General features: G+C 38.4%; 1 protein-coding gene across 1 annotated transcript in view; it reads right to left on the bottom strand.

Annotated features, from left to right (window-relative positions):
* The window catches only part of RNF17 (ring finger protein 17), a 100,834-nt gene that overhangs the window by 33,160 nt on the left and 42,642 nt on the right, over window positions 1-25,032 (bottom strand). Inside the window, exons 16-21 of the mRNA XM_029210218.1 lie at window positions 21,143-21,258; window positions 19,589-19,709; window positions 16,869-16,989; window positions 8,445-8,672; window positions 7,638-7,788; window positions 7,376-7,494 (exon numbers count right to left, since the gene is read on the bottom strand). Of these exons, the coding sequence (XP_029066051.1) occupies window positions 7,376-7,494; window positions 7,638-7,788; window positions 8,445-8,672; window positions 16,869-16,989; window positions 19,589-19,709; window positions 21,143-21,258 (856 nt within the window). The remainder of the gene's footprint in view (window positions 1-7,375; window positions 7,495-7,637; window positions 7,789-8,444; window positions 8,673-16,868; window positions 16,990-19,588; window positions 19,710-21,142; window positions 21,259-25,032) is intronic.

The raw sequence follows: 25,032 nt of genomic DNA on the forward strand, positions 1-25,032 counted from the left end.
CCACAGAAATACAAAGGATCATAAGAGACTATTAACAATTATATGCCAACAAAATGGACAACCTAGGAGAAATGGATAAATTTCTAGAACCACACAATCTTAGCAACTGAATCATGAAGAAATAGAAAATGTGAATAGACTCATTACTAGCAAGGGAATTGAAACAGTAATAAAAAAATCTCCCAACTAACAAAAGCCCAGGGGTAGACAACTTCACTGGTGAATTCTACCAAACATTCAAAGAAAAATGTTTTGAAGAATTCTCAAACTCTTCCAAAAAACTGGAGAGGAGAGAAACCTTCTGAACACATTTTATGAAGCCAGTATTTCCCTGACACCAAAACCATACAAGGACACCACAAGAAAAGAAAATCGCAGGTCAGTATTTCTGATGAACATAGATGTAAAGATCGTCAACAAAATATTAGCAAACGATACATTAAAAGGGTCACATATCACGATCAAGTGGATTTATTCCAGCAGTGTAAGGATAGCTCAGCACCCACAAATTAATCAACGTGGTACATACATTAACAGGATGAAGGATAAAACCATATAATCCATCTCAATAGATGCAGAAAAAGCATTTGACAAAATTTAACACCGATTTATGATAAAAACTCTCAACAAAGTGGGTACAGGGAGAGTGTATTTCAACATAATAAAGGTCATATATGACAAACCCATAACTAACATCACACTCAATGGTGAGAAGCTGAAAGCTTTTCCTCTAAGATTAGGAACAAGACAAGGATGCCCGCTCTCATCACTTTCATTCAACATAGTATTAGAAGTCCTAGAACAAGTAATTCTAAAATTTGTATGGAACCACAAAAGATCCCAAATGTCCAAAAAACAATCTAGAGAAAGAAGAACAAAGCTGGAGGTATCACGCTCTCTGATTTCCAACTATACTACAAAGCTACAGTAATCAAAACAATATGGTACTGGCACACGAGCAGACACATAAATCAATGAACATAATAGAGAGTTCAGTAATAAACCCACACATATATGGAAAATTATTTTATAACAAGGGAGCAAACAACATACAATGGAGAAAGGATAGTCTCTTCAATAAATGGTGCTGGGAAAACTGAACAGCCACATGAAAAAGACCACTAGACCACTACCTTAAGCACAAAAATTAACCCCAAAAGAATTAAAGACTTGAATGTAAGAACTGAACTATAAAATTCCTAGAAGAAAACATAGGCAGTATCCTCACTAACCTCAGGCGTAGCAATTTCGGTGGATCTGACTCCAAAGGCAAGGGAAACTAAATCAACAAATGGGGCTGCATCAAACTAAAAAGCTTCTGCACAGCAAAGGAAACCACCATCAAAAAGAAAAGGCAACCTACTGAATGAGAGAAGATATTCTGCAAATCAGGTATCCAATAAGGTGTTAATATCCAAAATTATAATGAACGTATACAACTCAACAACAAAAATCCCCAAACAGCCTCATTAAAAAATGGGCAGAGAATTTGAATAGACATTTTTCCAAAGAAGACATACAGATGGCCAACAAATATATGAAAAGATGTTCAACATCAGTAATTCTTAAGAAAATGCAAATCAAAACCACAAGAAGGTATCACCTCACATCTGTTAGAATGCCTGTTATCAAAAAGACAACCAATAAAAAGTGTGGGCAAAGATGTGGAGAAAAGGGAACCTTCCTGCACTGTTGGTGGGAATGTAAATTGGTACAGCACTATTGGAAAACAGTATGGAGGTTCCTCAAAAAAAATAACTACTATATAACCCAGCTATTCCACTTTTGGGTATTCACCAGAAGAACCTGAAAACGCTAATTCAAAAAGATATCTGCGGGCTTCCCTGGTGGCGCAGTGGTTGAGAGTCCGCCTGCCGATGCAGGGGACACAGGTTCGTGCCCTGGTCCGGGAAGATCCCACATGCCGCGGAGCGGCTGGGCCCGTGAACCATGGCCGCTGAGCCTGCGCGTCCGGAGCCTGTTGCTCCGCAATGGGAGAGGCCACAACAGTGAAAGGCCCGCATACCGCAAAAAAAAAAAAAAAAAAAAAAAAGATATCTGCACCTCTATGTGAACTGCAGCACTATTTACAACAGCCAAGATATGGAAGCAACCTAAGGGTCCATAAAATGGAATAATGGATAAAGGAGATGTGATATACACACAATTGAATACTACTCAGCCATAAAAAAAAAAAATGCAATCTTGACATTTCTAACAACATGGATGAACCCTGAAGATATTATGCTAAATGAAATAAGCCAGACTGAGAAAGCCAAATACCACATGATTTCATTCATATGTGGAATCTAAAAAACCAACCAACAAAAGAGAAACAAACTCATACATACAGAAATCATATTAGTGGTTACCAGAGGGGAAGGGAGTTGGGAGATGGGTGCAAAGGGTGAAGGGTGTCAATTATAACGGTGATGGATAGTAACTAGGCTTGTGGTGTGATCACTTTGCAGTGAATACAAATGTCAAATTATAATGCTGTACAGCTGAAACTTATATAATAAAAAATATCTGGTGAATTTACCTTTAAAACTTTTCAATTTGTTTCTCAATTATAGTTTTCAAACATATTCAAAAGCAGAGAGAATATAATAAATCTCATCTATCATTCAGCTTTGACAATTGTCAATATATGACCAATTCTATTTCATCATATTCCCATGTATTCACTCCCATCCCTGATTATTTTTTTTTAATATTTATGTGTGTATGTATGTATGTATGTATGTATGTCTGAGCTGGGTCTTCGCTGCTGCACGCGGGCTTCTCTAGTTGCAGTGAGTGGGGGCTCTTTGTTGCGGTGCACGGGCTTCTCATTGTGATGGCTTCTCTTGTTGCAGAGCACGGGTAGTTGTTGCACGTGGGCTCAGTAGTTGTGGCTCACAGGCTCTAGAGCACAGGCTCAGTAGTTGTGGTACACGGGCTTAGCTGCTCCGCAGCATGTGGGATCTTCCCGGACCAGGAATTGAACCCGTGTCCCTTGCATTGGCAGACAGATTCTTAACCACTGTGCCACCAGGGAAGCCCCTAATTATTTTTAAGTCCCAGATTTAACATTATTTCATTTGAAAATATTTTAGCTTGCATTTCCAAAACTCTTTTTTTTTTTTTTTTTTTTTGCGGTACACGGGCCTCTCACTGTTGTGGCCTCTCCCGTTGCGGAGCACAGGCTCCGGACGCGCAGGCTCAGCGGCCATGGCTCACGGGCCCAGCCGCTCCGCGGCATGTGGGATCTTCCCGGACCAGGGCACGAACCCACGTCCCCTGCATCGGCAGGCGGACTCTCAACCACTGCGCCACCAGGGAAGCCCCAAAACTAAATCTTTTTAAATAAACACAACCACAGTACTGTTGGCACATTAAAAATTAATAATTTCTTAAGATCAACTATTCTTAAGATCAACTATTCAGATGGTGTTTTTTTCCTGATGTTTCAAAACAGTCTGAACTGGTAAAGTAAACAAAATCCATACATCATGAATGGGCAATATGTATCATTAGTGCCCCTTCCATCTCTTTTCCTTGTAATTTTCTGTTGAATAAACAGAGTTGGTTTGCAGTTTCAATGGTCTGAATTTAGCTGACTGCATTCTCATGGTGTTTAACATGTTCATCTGTCTCTTGTATTTCCTTTAAATTCATAGTTAGGTCTAGAGTCTCGATCAGATTCAGGTTCGCATATTTCTTTTTTCAGCAGTACTATTCAGAGATGGTGCTGTGTACTTCCCTCAGGAGGTACATAATGTCTGATTCTCTTTTGTGATGTTAGCAGCCACCAACAATCATGTCTAGATCCCTTAGTATATAAGAGTTGTAAAATGGCGGTATTCCAATGATATCATTCCTCCTTTGTTAGAAGGAATGCTTATAAAGAACGACTTTCCCTTATCACCTAATTGATTATCTCCAGACACAGATTGTACAGGAAAAACAAGTGCTCATTTCCCTTATTTACCAATTTTCAGAATAATGAACTAGTTCCCTAGAATCCTCTAAAAGTGATGTTTTTTTAAAAAATTACTTTATGAATTTAGAGACAAACATATCAAATGCTTTGATACAACATAATAATCATCCTACTGCTGTTCAAACTGTCCCATCTTTGGTCAGTGGAAGTTTATTCAGGTTGCCTACTGAGTCCTTTTGTCATAATCTATCTATCCATCCATCTATTTATTTATAGCTTTCTTGCTTTTTGCTAGATCAAGATATTCTAGGCTCACACTGTGTATTTCCTTCCCAAGACCTGGAATCAGACATTTTCCCAAAGAGCACTAAATTCTTTTAGTGGGAAATGGTATTTGGAGACCACAATTTGTGCACCAGCATGGCTCATTGCTACTGGGTCCTTCATGTTACAAGGCTAAATAACATGTTTTTTTTTATAATTAAAATACCTTATCAGTTTCTACTGATACTATGAATTCAAAATCAGGAGTACAAGGTAAATCAACCTTAATCTTACATTTTTACCATCTAACAACCACACCTGTTTTTAATGATATGTACATAATTACTATTTTGAATTATCCCACAATACACACACAACAGTTTCAGTAACACTACAACCAACTTTGGGATTAATAAAAACAGCTGACTTGGGGGGGGGGCAGTTATTTCTTGTCCTTAGGATATATTTTGGTAAGCATGTACAGTCAACTTATTGTGTTTTAAAGTCACTTGAAAAAGTTCCTCTCTGAGAGGCTATACCACCACCACATACAGTTAATTTCATTTTACTTACTATTTTTACTGATTTGTCTGCATAAAATATTAATGTTGTTCTAATGTTAAACTGATATTGTTAGTAACCTCTTCTCTTTTCCCCAACTTATTTGAAGTACTTACTCCTAGTTAATACCAATGTGACAACAGGAAGTTGATTCAGCTTCTCACATATACTCTCCTTTCTCCCTCCATTCTTTGAAATTGTGGCTGATCTACTTTGCATTCTATACTGTTTTCCTAATAACGATCATTTAATCTTGGTTCTTTTGGTAAAATAAATGTAATGCTCACCACAATTCTTATGTCAAAATCTCTCTCGTTGGTTACCTAAAACTTGTTCTCTTACAGGGACCGTTCCTGGAAACAATATTCCCTGAGTGATGAAATCAGTATTTTGTGGTCTTTTTACCAATACCTGAAAGTCAGTTGGCTGGATATAAAACCCACAGCTTGCCATTTTCTTTTGAGTATTTTTAGAATGTTACTTTCTTACCTTCTGGCATAAAGTGTTGGTGATGACAATGTTATTTTATATCTCTCGTGAATCAGTGATTTTACTAGATAATCTCTCAGTGTTGGCATTCCTGAACCGATTTTCCAAGATAGGCAGTGCGCCTTTTCAATGTATTTTTTAAAGTAGTATTTTAGGGACACTTTTTTGAATTGGGTTTTTACTATTTGTTTTGATCTATTTCTTTTAGTCTTGTTCTTTGACATTCCTATTACATGTATATTAGGTCTCCGCCTACTTTAGGTATCTTTTGTTTTCTTTTAAATCCTTTGGATTTTTAATTTTTAAATTAAAAACATCTGCCCTTTTGATCTTGTATTTCTTTTTTTAAACATTTATTTAAATTTATTTGTTTACTTATTTATTTTTGGCTGCGTTGGCTCTTTGTTGCTGCACGCAGGCTTTCTCTAGTTGCAGTCAGCAGGGGCTACTCTGTTGCGGTGTGCAGGCTTCTCATTGTGGTGGCTTCTCTTGTTGCGGAGCACGGGCTCTAGGCATGCAGACTTCAGTAGTTGTGGCACGCGGACTCAGTAGTCGTGGCTTGCGGGCTCTAGAATGCAGGCTCAGTAGTTGTGGCGCACAGGCTTAGTTGCTCTGCAGCATGTAGGATCTTCCTGGACCAGGGATCAAACCCGTGTCCCCAGCATTGGCAGCTGGATTCTTAACCACTGTGCCACCAGGGAAGTCCCTTGTATTTCTCTTTAAGACATTTTCTATTACTTATTTGCTTTGTGTTTTTTCTAGTTTAGTCTACATTCTGATATGATTTTCTTTTCCTTCCTGAGTGCTATCATCTCTTTTCAAATCTTCCTTTTTCTGTAATCAATCTTATTTGAGTTCTTCTAATTCTATTTTATGTTGTTCTTCACAGTGTCTATCATTTTCTAAATTTTTTGGTTTACTTTGAAATACTACTGTTTTGTAAGCCTGTCTTTTTCATGGATTCCATTGCCTCTAGGGATATTATTTGGCTCCTAATTCTCTTTTCTCATAATAATTTGTAAGGAGTTCGACTGTAATCCTTTTTTTCACTAATGTTTTAAGTGAAGTAAAATTTCCTGTACTTCAGGAGAACGGGGGGATCACAACTGCTTTCCGAGCTTCATGGCTCTGGAACTCTGACTTGTGTCGTTCTCCCAAAGTGACAGACAACATGGCTTCATACCTTGCTCTCTACTTTTATCTGCATCTTTTCTTTCCTTTGCCCCACTGTCTGCCTTGCTTAAATCAGGCTCTCTTCCCAGCAGATTCTCCTCTGTCTCGGGGTCCTGGAAGAGAGCTTGTATGGCTAAGAAGGCTTCAGTACCATGAAACACCGGCCTGTCACAGAGCTCTCGCATTGAACTACAAAGAGCACCCTGCGTCTCAGTTTTGGTTGCTGTTCTCAAGTTGGCCCATGTGCTCCAGTGAAATGCTGTTGCCAGTTCCTATTTTCAGACCTGTGAGGACCCCAGGCAGCTTTCCCTCTCCATCCTCCCCCACAAGTGTGACACCACAGGGTCTGGTTTGTGGAGCACCCCACCTGCTTGTGTTGCCTACTTTCGTTGTAGATGTTGACCATGCAGTCTGCAGATTTGCATCCATGTTTATGTGTTTATGGTAGGATTCTAGCAGACTCTACAATTATACCTTGCCATTTCCCAGAATCCTAATTCACTCTTTCTGGTAATTTACACATTTTTAGCTATCCATGCGATTTTAAGCTTATGAAATACATTTTTATTTCTATCTGCTTGTGTGCCTCAAGGGTTTTTTTTTTTTAACAGTTTGAATTCTTTCTAGATACCACCAAAGTTTATTATGTACTTCATATTTTTATCTTCCCTGTTTTTGTTTTTTAATTTTTTGGCCACACCATGCGGCATGTGGGATCTTAGTTCCTTGAGCAGGTATTGAACCCACGTCCCCTGCAGTGGAGGTGCAGAGTCTAAACCACTGGAGCGCCAGGGAAGTTCTTCTTTCCTGCTTAAAACCTTAAAATTAACTAGACAGATCAACTAGATCTTATGAAAATTTCAGAATATGTCAGAAAAATCAAAACTGATAAGAATCCATCCAAAAAGAAACATATTTAAAGTCATATTCAATAATGAGAAAATTTACTCAGCTAAAAACTACCTTATATCAACAAGAGAGCATTCCAAAGATAATCTTCCCATGGTCTTTAGGTTTTCTTGAAGTTCTCTTAAACAGTTAATATTCACTACTAGTTCAACACCCACATCATACAGCAAGACCTATGAAAACAATAACTTATTAAGTCTATGGAAAGACAGTGCTTAAAAATTTTTTTTTTTGCAAACTGAAAAGCATGATAAAAATTGGATGAAAATACAAAATGCATTCACTTTCATGATTATATTTTTAATGCTGCATTTACCTCCACCAATGTGTCTGTAACCATTCTGATGATCTGGCCCCTTTGCCACTGATTTTCATCTGGGATCTTAACAGCACAGTGCATATTGCTCTTCCATTTAACAGGTTCCCATTTTGAGTTTTCATAAGCAGAGACCATCTTTTCTCCTAAACTATGTAAAGAAAAAAAATGTTAACTCTCGAAACCTTTTCTTGTAACGTACAATTCCCTGACTCCCTGTCTTCTACTGTCCTCCCTCCCTCATTCTATTCCAAACAAACCGGCTACCTTGTTCTTCCTTGGACACCCAAGCACATTTCCACTGCAGGGTCTGGAACTAGTTCTTCCCTCTGCCTGACGTGAGCTTCTCCCAGGCATCTTCATGGCTCCCTCCCTCCCTGCCTTCAGGGTCCATTTCAAGTGTCACTGACTCCGTGAGGTCTTCCTCCCGCACTGCCCGACCTTTCTCGTCTTCATCATCATCTGCTGCACTGAAGACTTTGTTCACTGTCACTCCCTCTACTAGGGTTTAAGCTCCATGACAGCACAAGCTTGTCCATGTTTTTACCACTCTATCCCCAACACCTACAATACTGGCTGTCAAATAATAGGCACTCAGTAAGCATTTGTGGAATTTATAAACCCTGACACAGTGAAAATAACCAGTAAAAATATTATTTGTATACTTTTAACTGGTTTTTTAGTGAATAGTTAGCTGAAATAATTTTGTACTTTTAAAATTCTGCATTTATGACTTCTAGATCTTTGAAACGAAATACAGAAAAAAGAATAAAGCTACACGCACAATGTTTTCTTTGAATGTTATACCTATGAAGTAAGTCTTCTGTTAATAACCACTGAACATAAATCTTCTCAGGAGACACTACATTGCAGATGTACACAGGCAGTTCCTTATAATAAAGTGACTGCAGATCCCCATTAGGTAGAGATTTTGCAAATACAGGATTTAAGTTGTTTACTTCATTTGAAATAATTTCTTCTGGAGAAGGATCCCATACTTCAGTATGCTTTTTGGAATTATCTTTGAGGGTATATCTGAAAAATAACAAAATCCATTAGCAAAAAGAGTAGCTTGCAAAATATCTATGTTTGTATTTGCTTAGATCTAGAGATGAATAATACAATTTTAGATACGATTCACTGCTTTGCAGTTTTGATACTAACAGAAATTTTAGTCTTTTGCAGATCACAGGCTCTGGACGCGCAGGCCCAGCGGCCATGGCTCACGGGCCCAGCCGCTCCGCGGCATGTGGGATCTTCCCGGACCGGGGCACGAACCCGTGTCCCCTGCATCAGCAGGTGGACTCTCAACCACTGTGCCACCAGGGAAGCCCCAGTCTTTTTTTTAAAAAGAGTTCTTAATGATTAACAAAGGACAAAGAGGAAAAGTAAAAGCCAAACTTTCTATTTTAAAAACAGTTTAAAATACCAAGTGTGCTCATAATTACACAATTTCCCACTGATATTTTGTACTCACAAAGGAATAGAATTATTCAGTGTTTTTTTTTTTTTGGTGACTTGAATATTTCTCCTTGACTAAAAAGTATCCATCTGTCTGAGAATATAAGTGGAAAACAACTGCTATTTTAAAATACCTTAATAAGCAAAATTATAGAAGTGTTTAGAATGTTTAATGAATCAGATTAGCTCAGATTCTAATCACAAATAATTAATGTCAAAATTTCTTTAAAGGAAAAAACTGAAGTTCTTTCACAGTAAGCTTGAGATTTTGCTAACCAAAGAGACTAACAATTTTTCCTTCTAAATCTAATGGACAGTTTTCAGTCCTTACTCAACATCTACTCTGAGCCTAAACTAGCTACTCTTTCCTTCTTGAAATGTTCTCTTTCTTTGGTTCCTGGTTTTTCTTTAGTTTTAGGTTCCCGATTTTTTTTTTTTTTTTTAACTTCTCTCTCTTGTAAGTGATAATGCTCAGACTTGCATCTTCACCTAGGAAGACTGGGATGATTGATGAAAGTGATGGACTCATTTATTATGTGTATGTTAACTTGCCATCTGAATCACCTAACCAGGTCTCTCTTCCATGCTCCAGACCCAGGTACTCATTTCTTTCATTCAACTAATATTTCCTGGGTACATACTGTGAGCCAAGAATGCTAGATCCCAGAGATATGGCAGTGGACAAAATAAGCAGGGTTCCTGTCCTCCTGGAGCTTATACTATTGTGATACTGAGAGATCACATAATTACACAAAAAATAAATTATACAGAACAAGGGCATAGGCCAACGAAATCTAACCCAGTCTGTGAGTTGGAGAAGGTTTCTCTTGATTAAATAACATTTCAATTGAGATTTTAAAAGGACAAGCAGAAGTTAGTGAGGCATTCCAGAAACCAAAAGAAAACATGTAGCTTTGACATAGTAGAGCAGTAGGACATGACATGAACCTTAAGGTAGACAGGGACCAGAATATTTGGGAAACATTATGTTTTATTTTATAAAGGATGGTGTGCGTATATGATATAGTTGAGCCCGACAGACTAGACTGTGGAACTTCCCATTTCTTTTCTTCTTATGCCTCAGGTGCTCAGGGCACGCAATGATCAAGGGAAGCTCATGTTCTACTTTGAGGACAGGCAATAGATACTATGAAAACAGTGGGACTGGTTGCAGTCCTCAGGAATCGGCAATCCGGGTGTGGAAGGGCAAGGAGACTGGCTGGGCTGCCAGAGCAGCAGAGGTGGTTTATGAAAACTGGTACCTTGGGAGGGGCAAAGCAATGTGCTTTTATAAAATTTTCGAAAGTAAATACTGTAAGTGCAATTAGTTAACATCACGGGCTGTTTCCACTCTCACTTTTCCTGTCCTATTTTTTCTCATCTTGGATGTTGGCCAAAGCATTCTGGGTTGGCTAAGGGGAAGCTGAGTTGGAGACACATTTAGTTTGGATTTAGTGGGATACAGTTTTGTGGCTCAGGACACGTCCTGTGGAGTTACGCTATTGCTAGCCATCTTGGTGCAGCAGTGGGTTCCAGAAATGCTCCCACAACCTTAGTGTCACGTATGAAAACATAAGGTTCAATACAAAGCTAATGCACCACTATGTGTAATAAGTAATTGAGCCACTGTACACCTGCTTTTCTGGCATAACAGTGCTTCTCTTTCATTCTTTAACATGTCCCAGTTTGGATGAGAAATAGGGTTACCCTGTTAATAAACAAATTAAATCATAAATCAATACATTAATGTCAAATCAAACTGTATTAAAGATTCATTATAATAAAACTTGAAGTGTCTTGAATATTATGTATATACATAATATATGTATAATACATGAAAGAAATAATAGATTCTCCTAAAATTAATTTTAGAAATTTACATGACATTACCAATAATTGAGCTATGGCTCTAAAAAACTTAAAAAAAATTACCAATAAACAAATTTCGATTAGCCACACTAAAGACTGGATTACTTTTCTATTCTCTCCATAGGGATATCACAAAATCTGATATTTCATGTGGTAATCAGTATACAGCTAAAAAAGAAAGTATTTTACAGATGAGTCTGAATTTTCTAACATTTGTGGTATTTGTTAACTTTTGAAACTCTGTAATTTGTTAATTTCTTTTGCCAGCCTATATAAATATTACTTTTGTTTTTTAAATTCTATAGTTATAATTTTGCATTCTTTTTCTCAAAATGGGGTCTCCCAAATGGTACAAACTTCAGGCTGACCCAGGAGACCTGGAGTTGCCCTTGCCGGGCACAAGCCTGAGCACCAAGGGTGAGCAGATATGGCCGCCTCTCCCCTCACCCCCCTTCCTTAGCCGCTGCAGCGCCCGCTCCTCACTCTCACCACGCGACCCCTGCGGTCCCACGGCCGAGGGCATGGCCCACAGCTCCCGACCGCTGCACAATGCTTTTGCTGCCTGGAGATTCTCCCTCTGCTTTCTTAGCCACAGGATCTCATGCAATACACCCAGAGCGGGTGCTGCCTTCACTCTCCCCACAAACCTGTGCTCTGTTCTCAGGGAACAGTGTCACCAGTCACTGGTGGTCAGGTCAGTGATCCTGAGTCAACCTCAACTCCCTCCTCTTTCTCACCTACAATGAGCAGCAGGGTCTTGTGATGCTCACACCCTTTATGTTTCACGATCTAGCCATTTTCCATCTCCAGGTGTTTTTTGAAAACTTGCCATCAGACACAGCTTTCTAAAATGCAAATCTCTCAGTCCTCTGTTTAAAATCCTTCAATAGCTCCCCTTTCTTCAAGGGATAAACTGCAAACACATTCAAGTGTTTGAAAAGTACTGTAATTTACTTCTCAGTGACTGAGTTTCCTCAATTATCTAGTCTCTGCGTTTCTCCTGCCATACCAGCCACTAGTACCTTTTTTTCTGTCCGTTGGCTGTGTGACTATACTAACAATACATAAACACACATATTTTTCCTGAATGCAGGCCTTCACTCCTGGTTGTATTAAAGAATTCAGCTTAAGTGAGAGCTCCACTGGTGAGCCCTCCAGGATTCCCACAGCACTGTAATTACCCTTTGCACAGCCCTTATCGCACTGAAAGGTCAGACTGACCATCTCCTTTCCTACTACAAACCAACCTTACTCACCACTGAGTATAGCATAACAAGTCAGCCTGTAAATATTTCTCGCTTATGTAACTGAACAATAAGGACTATTAGCTAATGGGCTTTTTTAAAAAAACAAGTTTATTGAAGTGTATCTTAGATGTCAAAAAGTTCACCCATTTCAAGTGTATGACAGTAACTTTACCAAATGGTATAACCACCAGCATCGATCAGTTTTAGAACATTTTCACACATACACCCCCGTAAGACCCCCCACGTCCATTTACCCTTAATCCTTGTGCCCACTTCTAGCCCCAGGCAACCCCTAATCTACTTTCTGTATCTACTGGTTTGCCTTTTCTGGACATATCATACAATTAGTAATCTCGTGTTTCTGGCTTCTTTTACCTAGATTAAAATTTCTGAGGTTTAGGGACTTCCCTGGTGGTCCAATGGTTAAGATTCTGTGCTCCCAATTCCGGGGGGCTGGGTTTGATCCCTAGTCAGGGAACTAGATGCCACATGCCACAAAGAAGATCCCACGTGCTGCAACTAAGACCCGGCACAGCCAAATAAATAAAGAAATATTTTTTAAAAATTTCTGAGGTTTATCCATGAAGTAGATGTGTCAGTTTGTTTCTTTTTATGGCTGAACAATATCCCACTGTAGGAATATACTGTGTTCTGTCTATTCACCAGTCACTGGATATTTACATTGTTTCCAATTTTTGGCTAGAATATGAATAGTGCTGCTATGAACAACTGCTTTCAAGTTTGTGTATGGACATATGTTTTCATTTCTCCTGGGTAGATACCTAGGAGAGGAACTGCTAGGTTTTATGGTACTTTTATGTTTAAATTTTGAGACATCCACAAGCCATTTTCCAAAGAGCTACACACTGTTCTGCATCCCCCAGTAATGAGGGTTACTCCACGTCCTCACCAGCATCTGTAATTGTCTGTCTTATGTATAACAGTTGTTCTAGTGGGGGAGAAATGGTACCTCATTATGTCTTTAATCTGCATTTCCCTGATGATTAATGACATTGAGCATCTTTCATGTACCGATTAGCCAATTGTATATCTTCTCTGGTAAATGTCTGTTCATATATTTTATCCATTTTCTTTGGTTGGACTTCTTATTGAGTTTTAAGAGTTCTAGGAATTCCAAAAACAAGTCCTTTATAGGATACGTTCTGCAAGTATTTTCTCCCGGTCTGTTGTTTGTCTTTCACTTACTTAATAGTGTCTTTTGAAATGTACATGTTTTAAATACGATGAGGACAAACTTATCATTTCTTTTCTTTTATGGACTGTGCTTTTGGTGTCTTATCTTAGATATCTTTGCTCAATCCACTGTACTGAAGATTTCCTCCTTTTTTCTTCTGGAAGTTTACTTTTAGCTCTTAATTTTAAGAGTATAATCCATTTGAGCTAGCCTTTGTGTACAGTGTGAGGTAAGAATTATGCAAATTAAACCAAATATGAGACACCACTACACATCTACTAGAGCCACCAGAATCTGGAACACCGACAGCATCAAACGCTGGCGAGGATGTGGAGCAACAGGAACCCTCACTCACTGCTGGTGGGAACGCACACTGGAAGTTACTGTGGAAGACAATTTGGCGGCTTCTTATAAAACTAAACATACTCTTATCATAGGATCCAGCAATTGTGCTACTTGGTATTTACCCAAAGGAGCTGAACACTTATGTCCACATGAAAACCTGCACGCAATCTCTACAGCAGCTTTATTCATAATTGCCAAAACTTAGAAGCAACCAAGATGTCCTTCAGTAGGTGAATGGATAAATAAACTGTGGTGCAACTAGACAATGAATATTATTCAGTGCTAAAAAGCAATGAGCTGTCAAGCCAGAAAAAGACACAGAGGAACCTTAAGTGCATATTACTAAGTGAAAGAAGCCGATCTGAGAAGGCTACAGACTGTATGATTCCAATGTGGAAAAGACAAAACTACGGAGACAGTAAAAAGATCAGTGCTTGCCAGAAGCTAGAGGGGAGGGAAGGATGAACAGGCTCTCACAGAGTTTTAGGACGGTGAAAATACTCTGTATGATACTATAATGGTGGATTCAAGTCATTATATATGTTAAACTCCACAGAATACACACTAATATAAACCATGGACTTTGATGATTATGACACGTCCAGTCTCACTGATACCAGCGAACACAACACGTTAGGGGCTGATGACGGTGGGGAGGCTGTGCCTGCGTGGGGCAGGAAGTGTACGGGAACTCTGTGCCTTCCGCTGCACGTTCTGAACCCAACACTGCTACAGAAAACAAAGCCTATCTAACAAAATAAAAAGGGTGACAGACCTGAATATGAAACATAAAACTATAGAATACACAGGAGAAAACCTTTATGACCTGGGGTTAGGCAAAGATTTCTTACCTAAACACAAGCGCCTTAATTATAAAAGAAAAAACATTGTCAAACTGAACTTCAAAACCAGAACCTTCTGCTTTCCTTTTTTTAAATAAATAAATTTATTTATTTATTTTTGGCTGCGTCAGGTCTCCATTGCTGCGTGTGGGCTTTCTCTAGTTGCGGCGAGCGGGGGCTATTCTTCATTGTGGTGCGCAGGCTTCTCACTGCAGTGGCTTCTCTTGTTGCAGAGCCCAGGCTTCTCACTGCGGTGGCTTCTCTTGTTGCAAAGCACAGGCTCTAGGCACGCGGGCTCAGTAGTTGTGGCGCAAGGGTTCTAGAGCGCAGGCTCAGCAGTTGTGGCACACGGCATTTGTTGCTCCGTGGCATGGGGGATCTTCCCAGACTAGGGATCGAACCTGTGTCCCCTGCACTGGCAGGCGGATTCTTAACCACTCACTGCGCCACGAAGGAAGTCCCCCTTCTGCTCTTTGAAAGACACTTTAGGAAGTCAGATTGGAAGAAAATATTTGCAAAGCACATGCCTAATGAAAGGCTTGTATCTAGAATGTATAAACAACTTTCATATTTCAATAACAATAAGCAACAATGTTTTAAAAGGGCAAAACATCTGAAAAGATACTTCACCAAAGAACAGATACAGACAGCAAATAAGCACATGTTAAGATCCTTAATGTCATTAAGGAAATTAAAACCACTATGAAATACCACAATACTCCTATCAGAAGGGCTAATATAAACACAAAATGATAAATTCAAGTGCTGGCAAGAATGGAGACTAGAACTCTCATACACAAACATCTGGCAGGTTCTCATAAAGTTAGAAATAAACTTACCTTACAAGCAACAATTTCACTCCTAGGTATTTACTCAAGAGAAAAGAAAACATACATATGTCTACACAAACACCTGTATGCAAATTCTATTCATAAAATCTTCCTAAACTGGAAACAGCCCAAATGTCCATCAACTGGTGAACATATAATATTGTGGTATCCATACAATGAAATGAGCAGAGCAATAGAAACTACTGATATAGGCAACAACATGATTGAATCTCGAAAGCACTGTGCTAAATGGAAAAGCCAGACACAAAAAGGCAAAATATTATATGACTCCATTTATATGAAGTTGTGGAACAGTCAGAATTATGGAGACAGAAATTCGATCAGTAGCTGCCAAGGACCGGGTGTGGCGGACGGAGACTGACTACACAAAGGCACAAGAGGGAACTCTGAGGGGTGATGGAAATAGTCTGCATCTTGACTGTGATGATGGTTGCATGACTATATGTATTTATCAAAACTCATAACTGTACCTAAAAAGGGTGAATTTCTTATTGTATATGTTATATATCTCAATAACCCTACTTAAAAAAAAAAAAGAAAACTCAGTCCAATACATTTGAATGTTTCCTCTCCTTTCCTTCCCTCCCTCGCTTAGGACCTATAGTGAAAAAGGGCAGGCCCTCTCTTCTGCTACTAGTTCTGTTCCTCCCTTGTTAGGGGGGAGGTGGGGGGAGAGCCAGACCACATGCTGAGCACGTCACTGCAGGCCTCTGCTGGGTGTCTCCTCACTGCTCCTCTGGCTTCCCCTGGCAGGCATCACGTGTGGGTGTTATCAAATATTGGCTTTCTTAATGGCTGTGCGAGGGAGTTCTTCAGAAGACCCCTCAGGGGCCAACCCCACTGCACAAGTCACTATTGTGGAAGAACTGCTGTGTCTTGACTTCACACCCTCCCAGCCTCCCTAGCACCACTCTGCTCTTCTGATTCTGGGGTCGCCTCAACCACTGGCCTGGCCTGGGTCTCAGCACAATAGCTCAAGCCTGGGTCTCTCTGAAAGTATCTACCTGAGCCCAGGAAAGATCCACATGTCTCCAGGTGAGAACATGGGCTTCTCTGCCACGATGCTCACGCTCGACCCTGCCGTTTCTCTTCCTGATCCTCTTCACAAAGGTTCAGGAGGCACCTAAGCAGACACCCAACCTAGAATAAGACGCCAGTCTCCTTTTCTTAGAAGCACCCTCCATCTCCAGGAGCCATTCTTGTTGTTGTAGAATCCCTTACAGATGAAGGAAAAAGCCACTCTATTCCCACTAGACTAAAGACTCCAATTATTTTTCCTTCTCTTTTTACTGACCCATTAACAGGGAAAAGCTCCCAAGTCTATAGCCTAAGCAGATAATCAATGGGGAATGATACGCCAGTTTCCCTTCTTGTAAAGTGTTACATATGAAGTAAAAATAAAAGTTTACAGGTCCACTTACCCTACTTCATAAGATGCTAGGCCCTCTTTAACTAGCTGGTCATTAATACTGGTAGGAGTCATTCCAGGAGCACCATGAAAATCGAAAAGCTCAACTAAGAGCACATTGTCTTCCAGAATTTCTGTAAAACCATTAAGACTAGTTTGGGGAAAGAAACAAATATGTCCCAAAATATACTAAAGAGCAATTTTTAAAAACCTGAGAACTTAATTTCCTTCATTTTGCATAATGTCAGTCTCTCTCTAGGGGTAAAAGTAGCATTTTTCACACATAAAAGAACTGCCAATGTTAATAAAATTTTCATTTTAGGTTATTGTGTACTGTTCCATAATGAACCGAAAGCAGCTTAAAGCTTTTAGATTCAGAAAAAACATAGTGACATATACTTATTGAAGCAGCATTCTGTTGTGTTTTTAAACTGTTTTATTGGATTCTGCCAAATTCCAGAGGACAAAAGAAATGAATGAAAGTTAATTCAAGCCAGTGCTTATTTGCAAAGTTTTACAGCTTTTATAAGAATGGCACCAAACAACAAAACAACAAAAAACAGCACAAAGTTTAAAACAACAAAAACTCAACCCAGAGCATTAAGTGGAATTTTTCCCCGTCCTTCTGTTTTTAGGACAAACCAATAGGTCTATTTCTTAATCTAAACTGGGAGTTAGCTGAGGGTAAAGTTACACCTCGTGTGCCTATTTACTTATTTATAGTACATAGCATAGAGAACCTGCTCAATATGCATTTGAATAAACGACAGAGGAATTTCTTTAGGAAACACACAGTTCTATGCACTGAGATCGGTTTATGCCTATACTTCTATACAACAGTAGCTGGCAGGTGCTAAGAGAATGATGATTCCAAATAAAAAGATAACTCATTACCAGCAGTAACATCCTATATTACCTAGTTGTAAGAATACATGTTAGAAAGCTATTTTTCAAGAGCTTAAAAATCATTCTTCACTACTTTAACAGACCAGATAAATTATCTAGAAACAAAAAGCTAAGCAACTCTGAGCCTCAGTAAACTCTAATCTCCTCACTTTCCATCTTTTGTGTTCCCTTTAGTGCTTTGATTTCATACTGCCCACGCACAAGTTCTTTATTCCACAGGGCCAGCTTCCCATGGTGCTGTACCTTCACCATCTTCCCTGCTCTGCTCCTAATTAAAGTTTAAATGTCTCTTGCTTTGTAAGGTAACAATGTATACTAATCTCATCACTGTGCAGGTTAATGGGGAAAGATGTTTTAGGTCTGGTGGGGCCTTCTGGCATTCCTTAAATCAGATTAGGTTAAGATACACTACAACCTGTGTTTAGATATTACTGGTATAACAAGTAATTGAGAATGAAAAAGGGGGAGTCAAGAGAGAAACCCAGGAGGTCTTGTCTTCATGGGTTAACCTCGGGAGGAGACATTAAAGGGAGAGCTAAAAACCAACAGAATAAAATACCAAAAGGAAAGCTGAGAAGCAGAATTAAAGCACATTAAAGTCAGCTCAAAATCAGTGGAGATTATTCAAGACTAAGAGGCCCTTAACTTACTGCTTATATCAGAGAATCCAGACATAAAAATTCTATAGACTAAGGGTACAATTTCTACCATCATATTCCTCTTCAACAGAGCTACTACGTCAGAACAATGTCTTATGTTAAAGTGAATAAATTAACACAAATACGCAATCATTTCTAGGTTATGTGGCCTTGAGCAATTGATCTTTAAGCTTCAATTCCCTTGTAAAACAGGCTAATAATCTCATGGTATTTTGAGTTTACTAGATGGGAGTATGATGAAAATGAAAAAAATGGATACAGTAAAAAGTACCTTTTGAAGTCCCTTAAGTCAACCCTAAGTAAACATGCTGCTGTGTATCCTGCACTAGTACTTGTTAAGACCAACACAGCCACGTTGGTCACAGCTTTGGAAAAGATCAAAATCCCAGATAATAACAGCTTTCAAATCCCCCATCCAAATCCCTTGGGGCCAGACATGTTTCAGAATTCTTCAAATTGAGAAAAGCTATATAGAACATATATTGCTTATTTTGTAATACCCACAGCGATTCTGAGGCAGCAGCTCAGAAGTGAACATGACTATCCTGAAGTGGAATATATCTCACTGTAAAGGAGATCAATACAACATATAGCATTGTATCTTCATGTAAATTCAGATCAGATTTTGCCATTAAACTTGCTGGGTTACCAAACTGTGGGCTAGCGCTCAGCCTGTGTATCTCAGACCCAAACTGTTCCAAAAAAGAAGCAACTTTTTTTCAAAATACGCCGAGAGCCTATACTTAAATTTCCTCAAGTAGAATGAAACAAAAACAAAAAAACCTATTTACCAGTTATGTCCCATCTCCCCTCACTTTCTTGCAAATTATACCTTAGCATCCATCACTCCAAGATGAGGGACAGAGACCCAGGACAAAAGCAAAGAGAAACAAGAGAAGCTAACTCCTTGCTTTAGGGCTTTCAAAGGGCCATGCTGAGGATGACTTGATCTTCAATGGAAATTTTTGCCTCATGTACTGATTTTAGGCTCTAGAGCCTGCAGAAGATATTATTCCATTGTCCCCAGTTCTCAATAAATGTTCTCTCTCACTACTCATACTGATGACACATTGAATTTAGTATATGATCTGACAAATGTTATACCATAATGTTAGTCTTATTTAAAATTATGATCATATAGCAACAAATAAAAATGGAAATAGCTTACTAATGACTGAACATGTCATAAACTTATCTTGAGTCTTTTCTTGAAATTTTTCTGTAGCTTTTTTTGACCACTGCAGTGTCCCTTTACATGGTTCAATATAGGCCAGCTTACATTTAATTGCCTGTGTCAAACAAAATTGCACCATTAAGAAAGTAAACTTAATTTACAGTTATTTTAGAATTAAAATAAAGTGTTAAATGTGTACAAAACTAAACTTTGCATTTGAATTTAATACATATTTAGAAAACAAATAAATGTCCAAAGATGTCTCTAACAGTACTCTTATAAATGCAAACAGTTAATCAACAGAGTATGGGATTAAGAGGTACAAACTATTATGCATAAAATAAGCTACAAGGATATATTATACAGCACAGGGAATATAGTCAATATTTTACAATAACTATAAATGGAGTATAAATTTAAAAAATCATGAATCACTATATTGTACACTTGCAACTTACATACTGTACATCAATTAAAAAATAAAATCCGTAATAACCTATTAAAAAAAAATCCAAACCAAAAATGAAACAAACAACAAAAAAACAGAGTATTTTGTTGAATGAATTATTGTATACTCAGACAGTGGAATAATAAGCATCCACTGAAAGAATTATGATACACTGTTAAATGAAAAATCAAGTTATAGGACTATATATAGTCTAATCCCGTAATTTATTTATTTATTTATTTTTTGCCATACGTGGGCCTCTCACTGTTGTGGCCTCTCCCGTTGCAGAGCACAGGCTCCGGACGCGCAGGCTCAGTGGCCATGGCTCATGGGCCCAGCTGCTCCGCGGCATGTGGGATCTTCCCGGACCAGGGCATGAACCTGTGTCCCCTGCATCGGCAGGCGGACTCTCAACCACTGCACCACCAGGGAAGCCCTAATCCCATAATTCTTAAAAACACAGAAGATGTATCTTACAAGTATATATATCAAAAATATTGAATAATTCTGAGTGATTCCCCCCTCATTTTACTCATCCGTATTTTCAAATTTTTCCTGTATCATTTTACCCATTTTTAAATGAAAAATACTGCTTAATAACAATTCAAATACTAGGAGTATATGAATTAGGAAATAAACCTCCTTAAATTTATCTCTGGGGAGTAGGATTCCAAGAGAAGGATAAGTTTTTTACTGATACTTATTCTTCCAGACTTCTCTCTTTCTCTGGCACACATTATATATACTTAAACATAAATGGGATCACAGTAAAATCATTTCTGTAATCAGTTTTTTTCACATAATATACCATATTCTTACTACCTTATACAGATATTTCAAAATAACACTAAAAGCTGCACACCAGTAAGTACTTATAAAGACACAAATATATACACATTTAGAATTAATGCTTATTTGTTAAGATACGTATTCTTTTTTAAACAGTAACTATAGAGACTCTTTTCTATAGCCCATGAATCAGAAATTATTTACAGAAAAAGTGAAGTTAAAAGAACATTTCTACGGTGAAAATAACTTCTAAAAATACTTGCATATTTGTGCTAATATTCTAACCCTATGATTTATAATGAGTAGATTACCTTCTCTGCAGGATTCAGAAACTCATCCTTTATTTTACGCATTTCTTTAAGTGTTATTTTTGATGTATTGCCAAAATCCACATATTTAACTTCAACTTCACGATGTCCAGGCAATCCTTCAAAAATTATGAAATTGGAAATCACAAACTTGGAAAAAAAAGAATTATCTAGCAAGATTAAGACTGATCTACAATCAACTAGATTCGAACACTTTTATGTTCAACATACAAACTTAATATTATTTTAATGTAAAAAACATTTCTAATATGTGAACTTCACAAAATCAACCATAATGCACAGCTGTTCAGACTCGGTGAATGAGAAACTAACAATTTAAAGATATCTAGGGCTACCCTGGTGGCGCAGTAGTTGAGAGTCTGCCTGCCAATGCAGGGGACACGGGTTCGTGCTCCGGTCGGGGAAGATCCCACATGCCGCGGAGCGGCTGGGCCCGTGAGCCATGGCCGCTGAGCCTGAGTGTCCGGAGCCTGTGCTCCGCAATGGGAGAGGCCACAACAGTGAGAGGCCCGCGTACCACAAAAATAAAAAAAATATAAAAAAGATATCTAAAGGACAAACAAAATCAGGATAACAAAACAGCCATCAAATGCTAGGTGTTATGTCCTAAAAGTTAAGAATTAGGTTTGGAATTAGACACTTAAATGACATGTGACTCTGAGAACGCTAATTAATATCTCTAAGATACTACCCTGAGCAAGTTACTTTTTCTCTGTAGGCCTCATTATTTCACCTGTAAAGTGGGTGTACCAATAGAATCAAATCTTATTAAGACTCTTTTTGAGGACTCACCTATTTAAAATACTCTGCAAAGAACCAAGCATAAAAGAAGCACTTAATGTTTGTTAGTCAACATAGGTAATCAAACAAGGCAAAAGACTTAATGATCAAGACACAGGTTCATTCGTATAATAATATCTAATTGTGAAATTTAAAAAAATTATCTGGGGATATTTTGAAAAATGAGCAGAAACAGACCTCTATGTGAAACTAGTTTTCATATTTTAAAGGATACCAAAGAAACCTCTGGAAGGTTTGAACACATCGAAGTTTGAATAAAGATCTATCATAAACTGACCTTTTTGTAAATACTCAGAATATGAAATATGACTGACTTTAGTCCCCTAAGCACACGTATGTACAATGCTACAAAACCTGTTGCCATTACTTTCAAATTTAAAAACTAATACAGTACATATAATTTCAAAATGGAAGAAGTTTGGGCATTCTCTGACCCTTGGTAGAAGTGAAAGCAGATGTAACAATACTGGCACTGCTCGAGATGGCACTCAAGCAGCTCAGGTACCTGAGAAGTCGTGTGTACCCTAAGAGTAAGGTAAAGAGGTGAGGGGACCTTGCCCTGTTTCCACCGGAATCCTCATGCAAAAAAGATAATCTCAAGTGTAACGACACCATTAGATTCTTACCATTCCTCAAGTCTCTGAATGCAGATGCGGTTTTAAACAAAAACAAATGGATATGGGATGGGACTTAAAGAACAGTTTTCCCCAAATTATCAATCATGTGTGAGTAGAATCGGGAGACATGGAAGGCCTCAAAATTTCCCTTCCATTTATTCTCTCTGAGGAAAATGCTCCACCAAAATATGGGAGTAAACCGAAAAGGTAAATGAGATCCAGAAAACAAGCAATCCAATTTAGGAAAACAAGTGAAATAAACTCCCAAAATAACAAGCCTAGGGGACAAGCAGTCTAATTGGAGCAGATAATAGGATGTTTTCACTGTTACCAAAAAAAAAAAAATCAAACCAGCATTATCTGAAAAGTCCAATCATGTGGAAAATTGTTTTAAACTATTAGGAAAATGTAGCCATAGGTTACTGGGTTGGCCAAAAAGTTCTTTCGGTTTTTAAAGTAAAAATAAAAGACACATTTTTCATTTTCACCAAGCACTTCATTGAACAACATATTCACCCTTTTTGTTCCACTACCTTCTGCCATTTTCCAGGCAACTTCATAATTTGATCTTCCCAAAACTTTTTATCTTTTTGAGCAAAGAACTGTTCCAGGTGCCTTTTACAGTCTTCCAGGAGATGGAAATTTTTTCCATTAAGAGAATTTTGTGAAGACTGAAATAAACGGAAATCTCAAGGTGTAATGCCTGGTGAATACAGCGGATGAATCAGAACTTCCCAGCCAAGCTGTAACAGTTTTTGCCTGGTCATCAAAGAAACATGCAGTCTTGTGTTATCCTGATGGAAGAGTATGTGTTTTCTTTCTTTCTTTTTTTTTTTTTTGGCAGTACGCAGGCCTCTCACTGTTGTGGCCTCTCCCGTTGCGGAGCACAGGCTCCAGACACGCAGGCTCAGCGGCCATGGCTCATGGGCCCAGCCGCTCCGCGGCATGTGGGATCTTCCTGGACCAGAGCACGAACCCGTGTCCCCTGCATTGGCAGGCAGACTCTCAACCACTGCGCCACCAGGAAAGCCCAGAGTATGTGTTTTCCGTTGACTAATTCTGGACGCTTTTCGTCGAGTGCTGCTTTCAGTTGGTCTAATTGGGAGCAGTACTTGTTGGAATTAATCGTTTGGTTTTCCGGAAGGAGCTCACGATAAGAGGATTCCCTTCCAATCCCACTACATACGTGACATCACCTTCTTTGGATGAAGACTGGCCTTTGGTGTGGTTGGTGGTGGTTCATTTCGCTTGCCCCACGATCTCTTCTGTTCCACATTATTGTACAGTATCCACTTTTCATCCTCCGTCACAATTTGTTTTTAAAATGGAATGTTTTTGTTACGTTTCAGTGGAGAATCGCATGCGGAAATACAGTCAAGAAGGTTTTTTTCGCTTAACTCATGTGGAACCCAAACATCAAAGCGATGAACGTAACCAAGCTGGTGCAAATGATTTTCAACCCTTGATTTGGATGTTTTGAGTATGTCAGCTACTCAAAAGCATCTCCAGCATGGTATGACGTTGACTGTTCTCAATTAATGTCTCTATTTGATCGATATCAACTTCAACTGGTCTACCTGACAGTGGAGCATCGTCCAGCGAGAAATCTCCAGCATGAAACTTCGCAAACCACTTTTGACATGTTCTATCAGTCACTGCACCTTCTCCATACACTGCACAAATCTTTTTTTGCATTTCAGTTGCGTTTTTACCTTTCTTGAAATAATAAAGCATAATATGCCAAAAATGTTGTTTTCTCTTCCATCTTCAAAATTAAAATGGCTACACAAATTTCACCAATTTTGATGTTTTCTTTTAAATGCACGCTGATATGACAGCTGTCACAATACAATCTAACAAAATTGTTTCGAATGAAGTTAAAGACAACTAAGTGTTATGAGGGCCATCTTACAGGAGAAACAAATGAACCTTTTGGCCAACCCAATGAAAGAAAATGGAGTGAAAAACTGATGCAATTATTAACTCAGAATTAAACTATGCTTTATGGAGTAGCACTGAAAATACTTGCATAGAATAAGAATATAACTAAAAATTGGGATATATCAATAACTATGTGGGGGGAGAGAGGGGACAAAAGAGCTACAAGAGATCTAAAATTCATCTAACATAATTAATACCTAAGACTGAAGTACCTACAAAGTATTACATTATTTAGAAGAAACAACACAGATAAATAACAAAAAGTATTTGTCTTTTTGGAGGAGAGTGGAGTATGTGTCATTTACCACTATTTAACTTTTTCAATAAGGTAATGTTAGAAAACAAAAAAAAAAATGGTGAAGTCCTAGTCAAATCGAATGAAATCTAAGGAGCCAGAGGTTCATCTATCAACACTATTGCTAGCTTTCTAAAGAGCAAAACTGTTAAGATCAAATAATATCACTTCCATGATTTAATTTCTACTGACTCAAATGGTTATCAATTTTTAAGCAT

Source organism: Monodon monoceros, unplaced genomic scaffold (genome assembly GCF_005190385.1).
Source record: "Monodon monoceros isolate NGI ecotype Baffin Bay Population unplaced genomic scaffold, NGI_Narwhal_1 Super_Scaffold_8, whole genome shotgun sequence".
In the NCBI taxonomy this organism is placed as follows: domain Eukaryota; kingdom Metazoa; phylum Chordata; class Mammalia; order Artiodactyla; family Monodontidae; genus Monodon; species Monodon monoceros.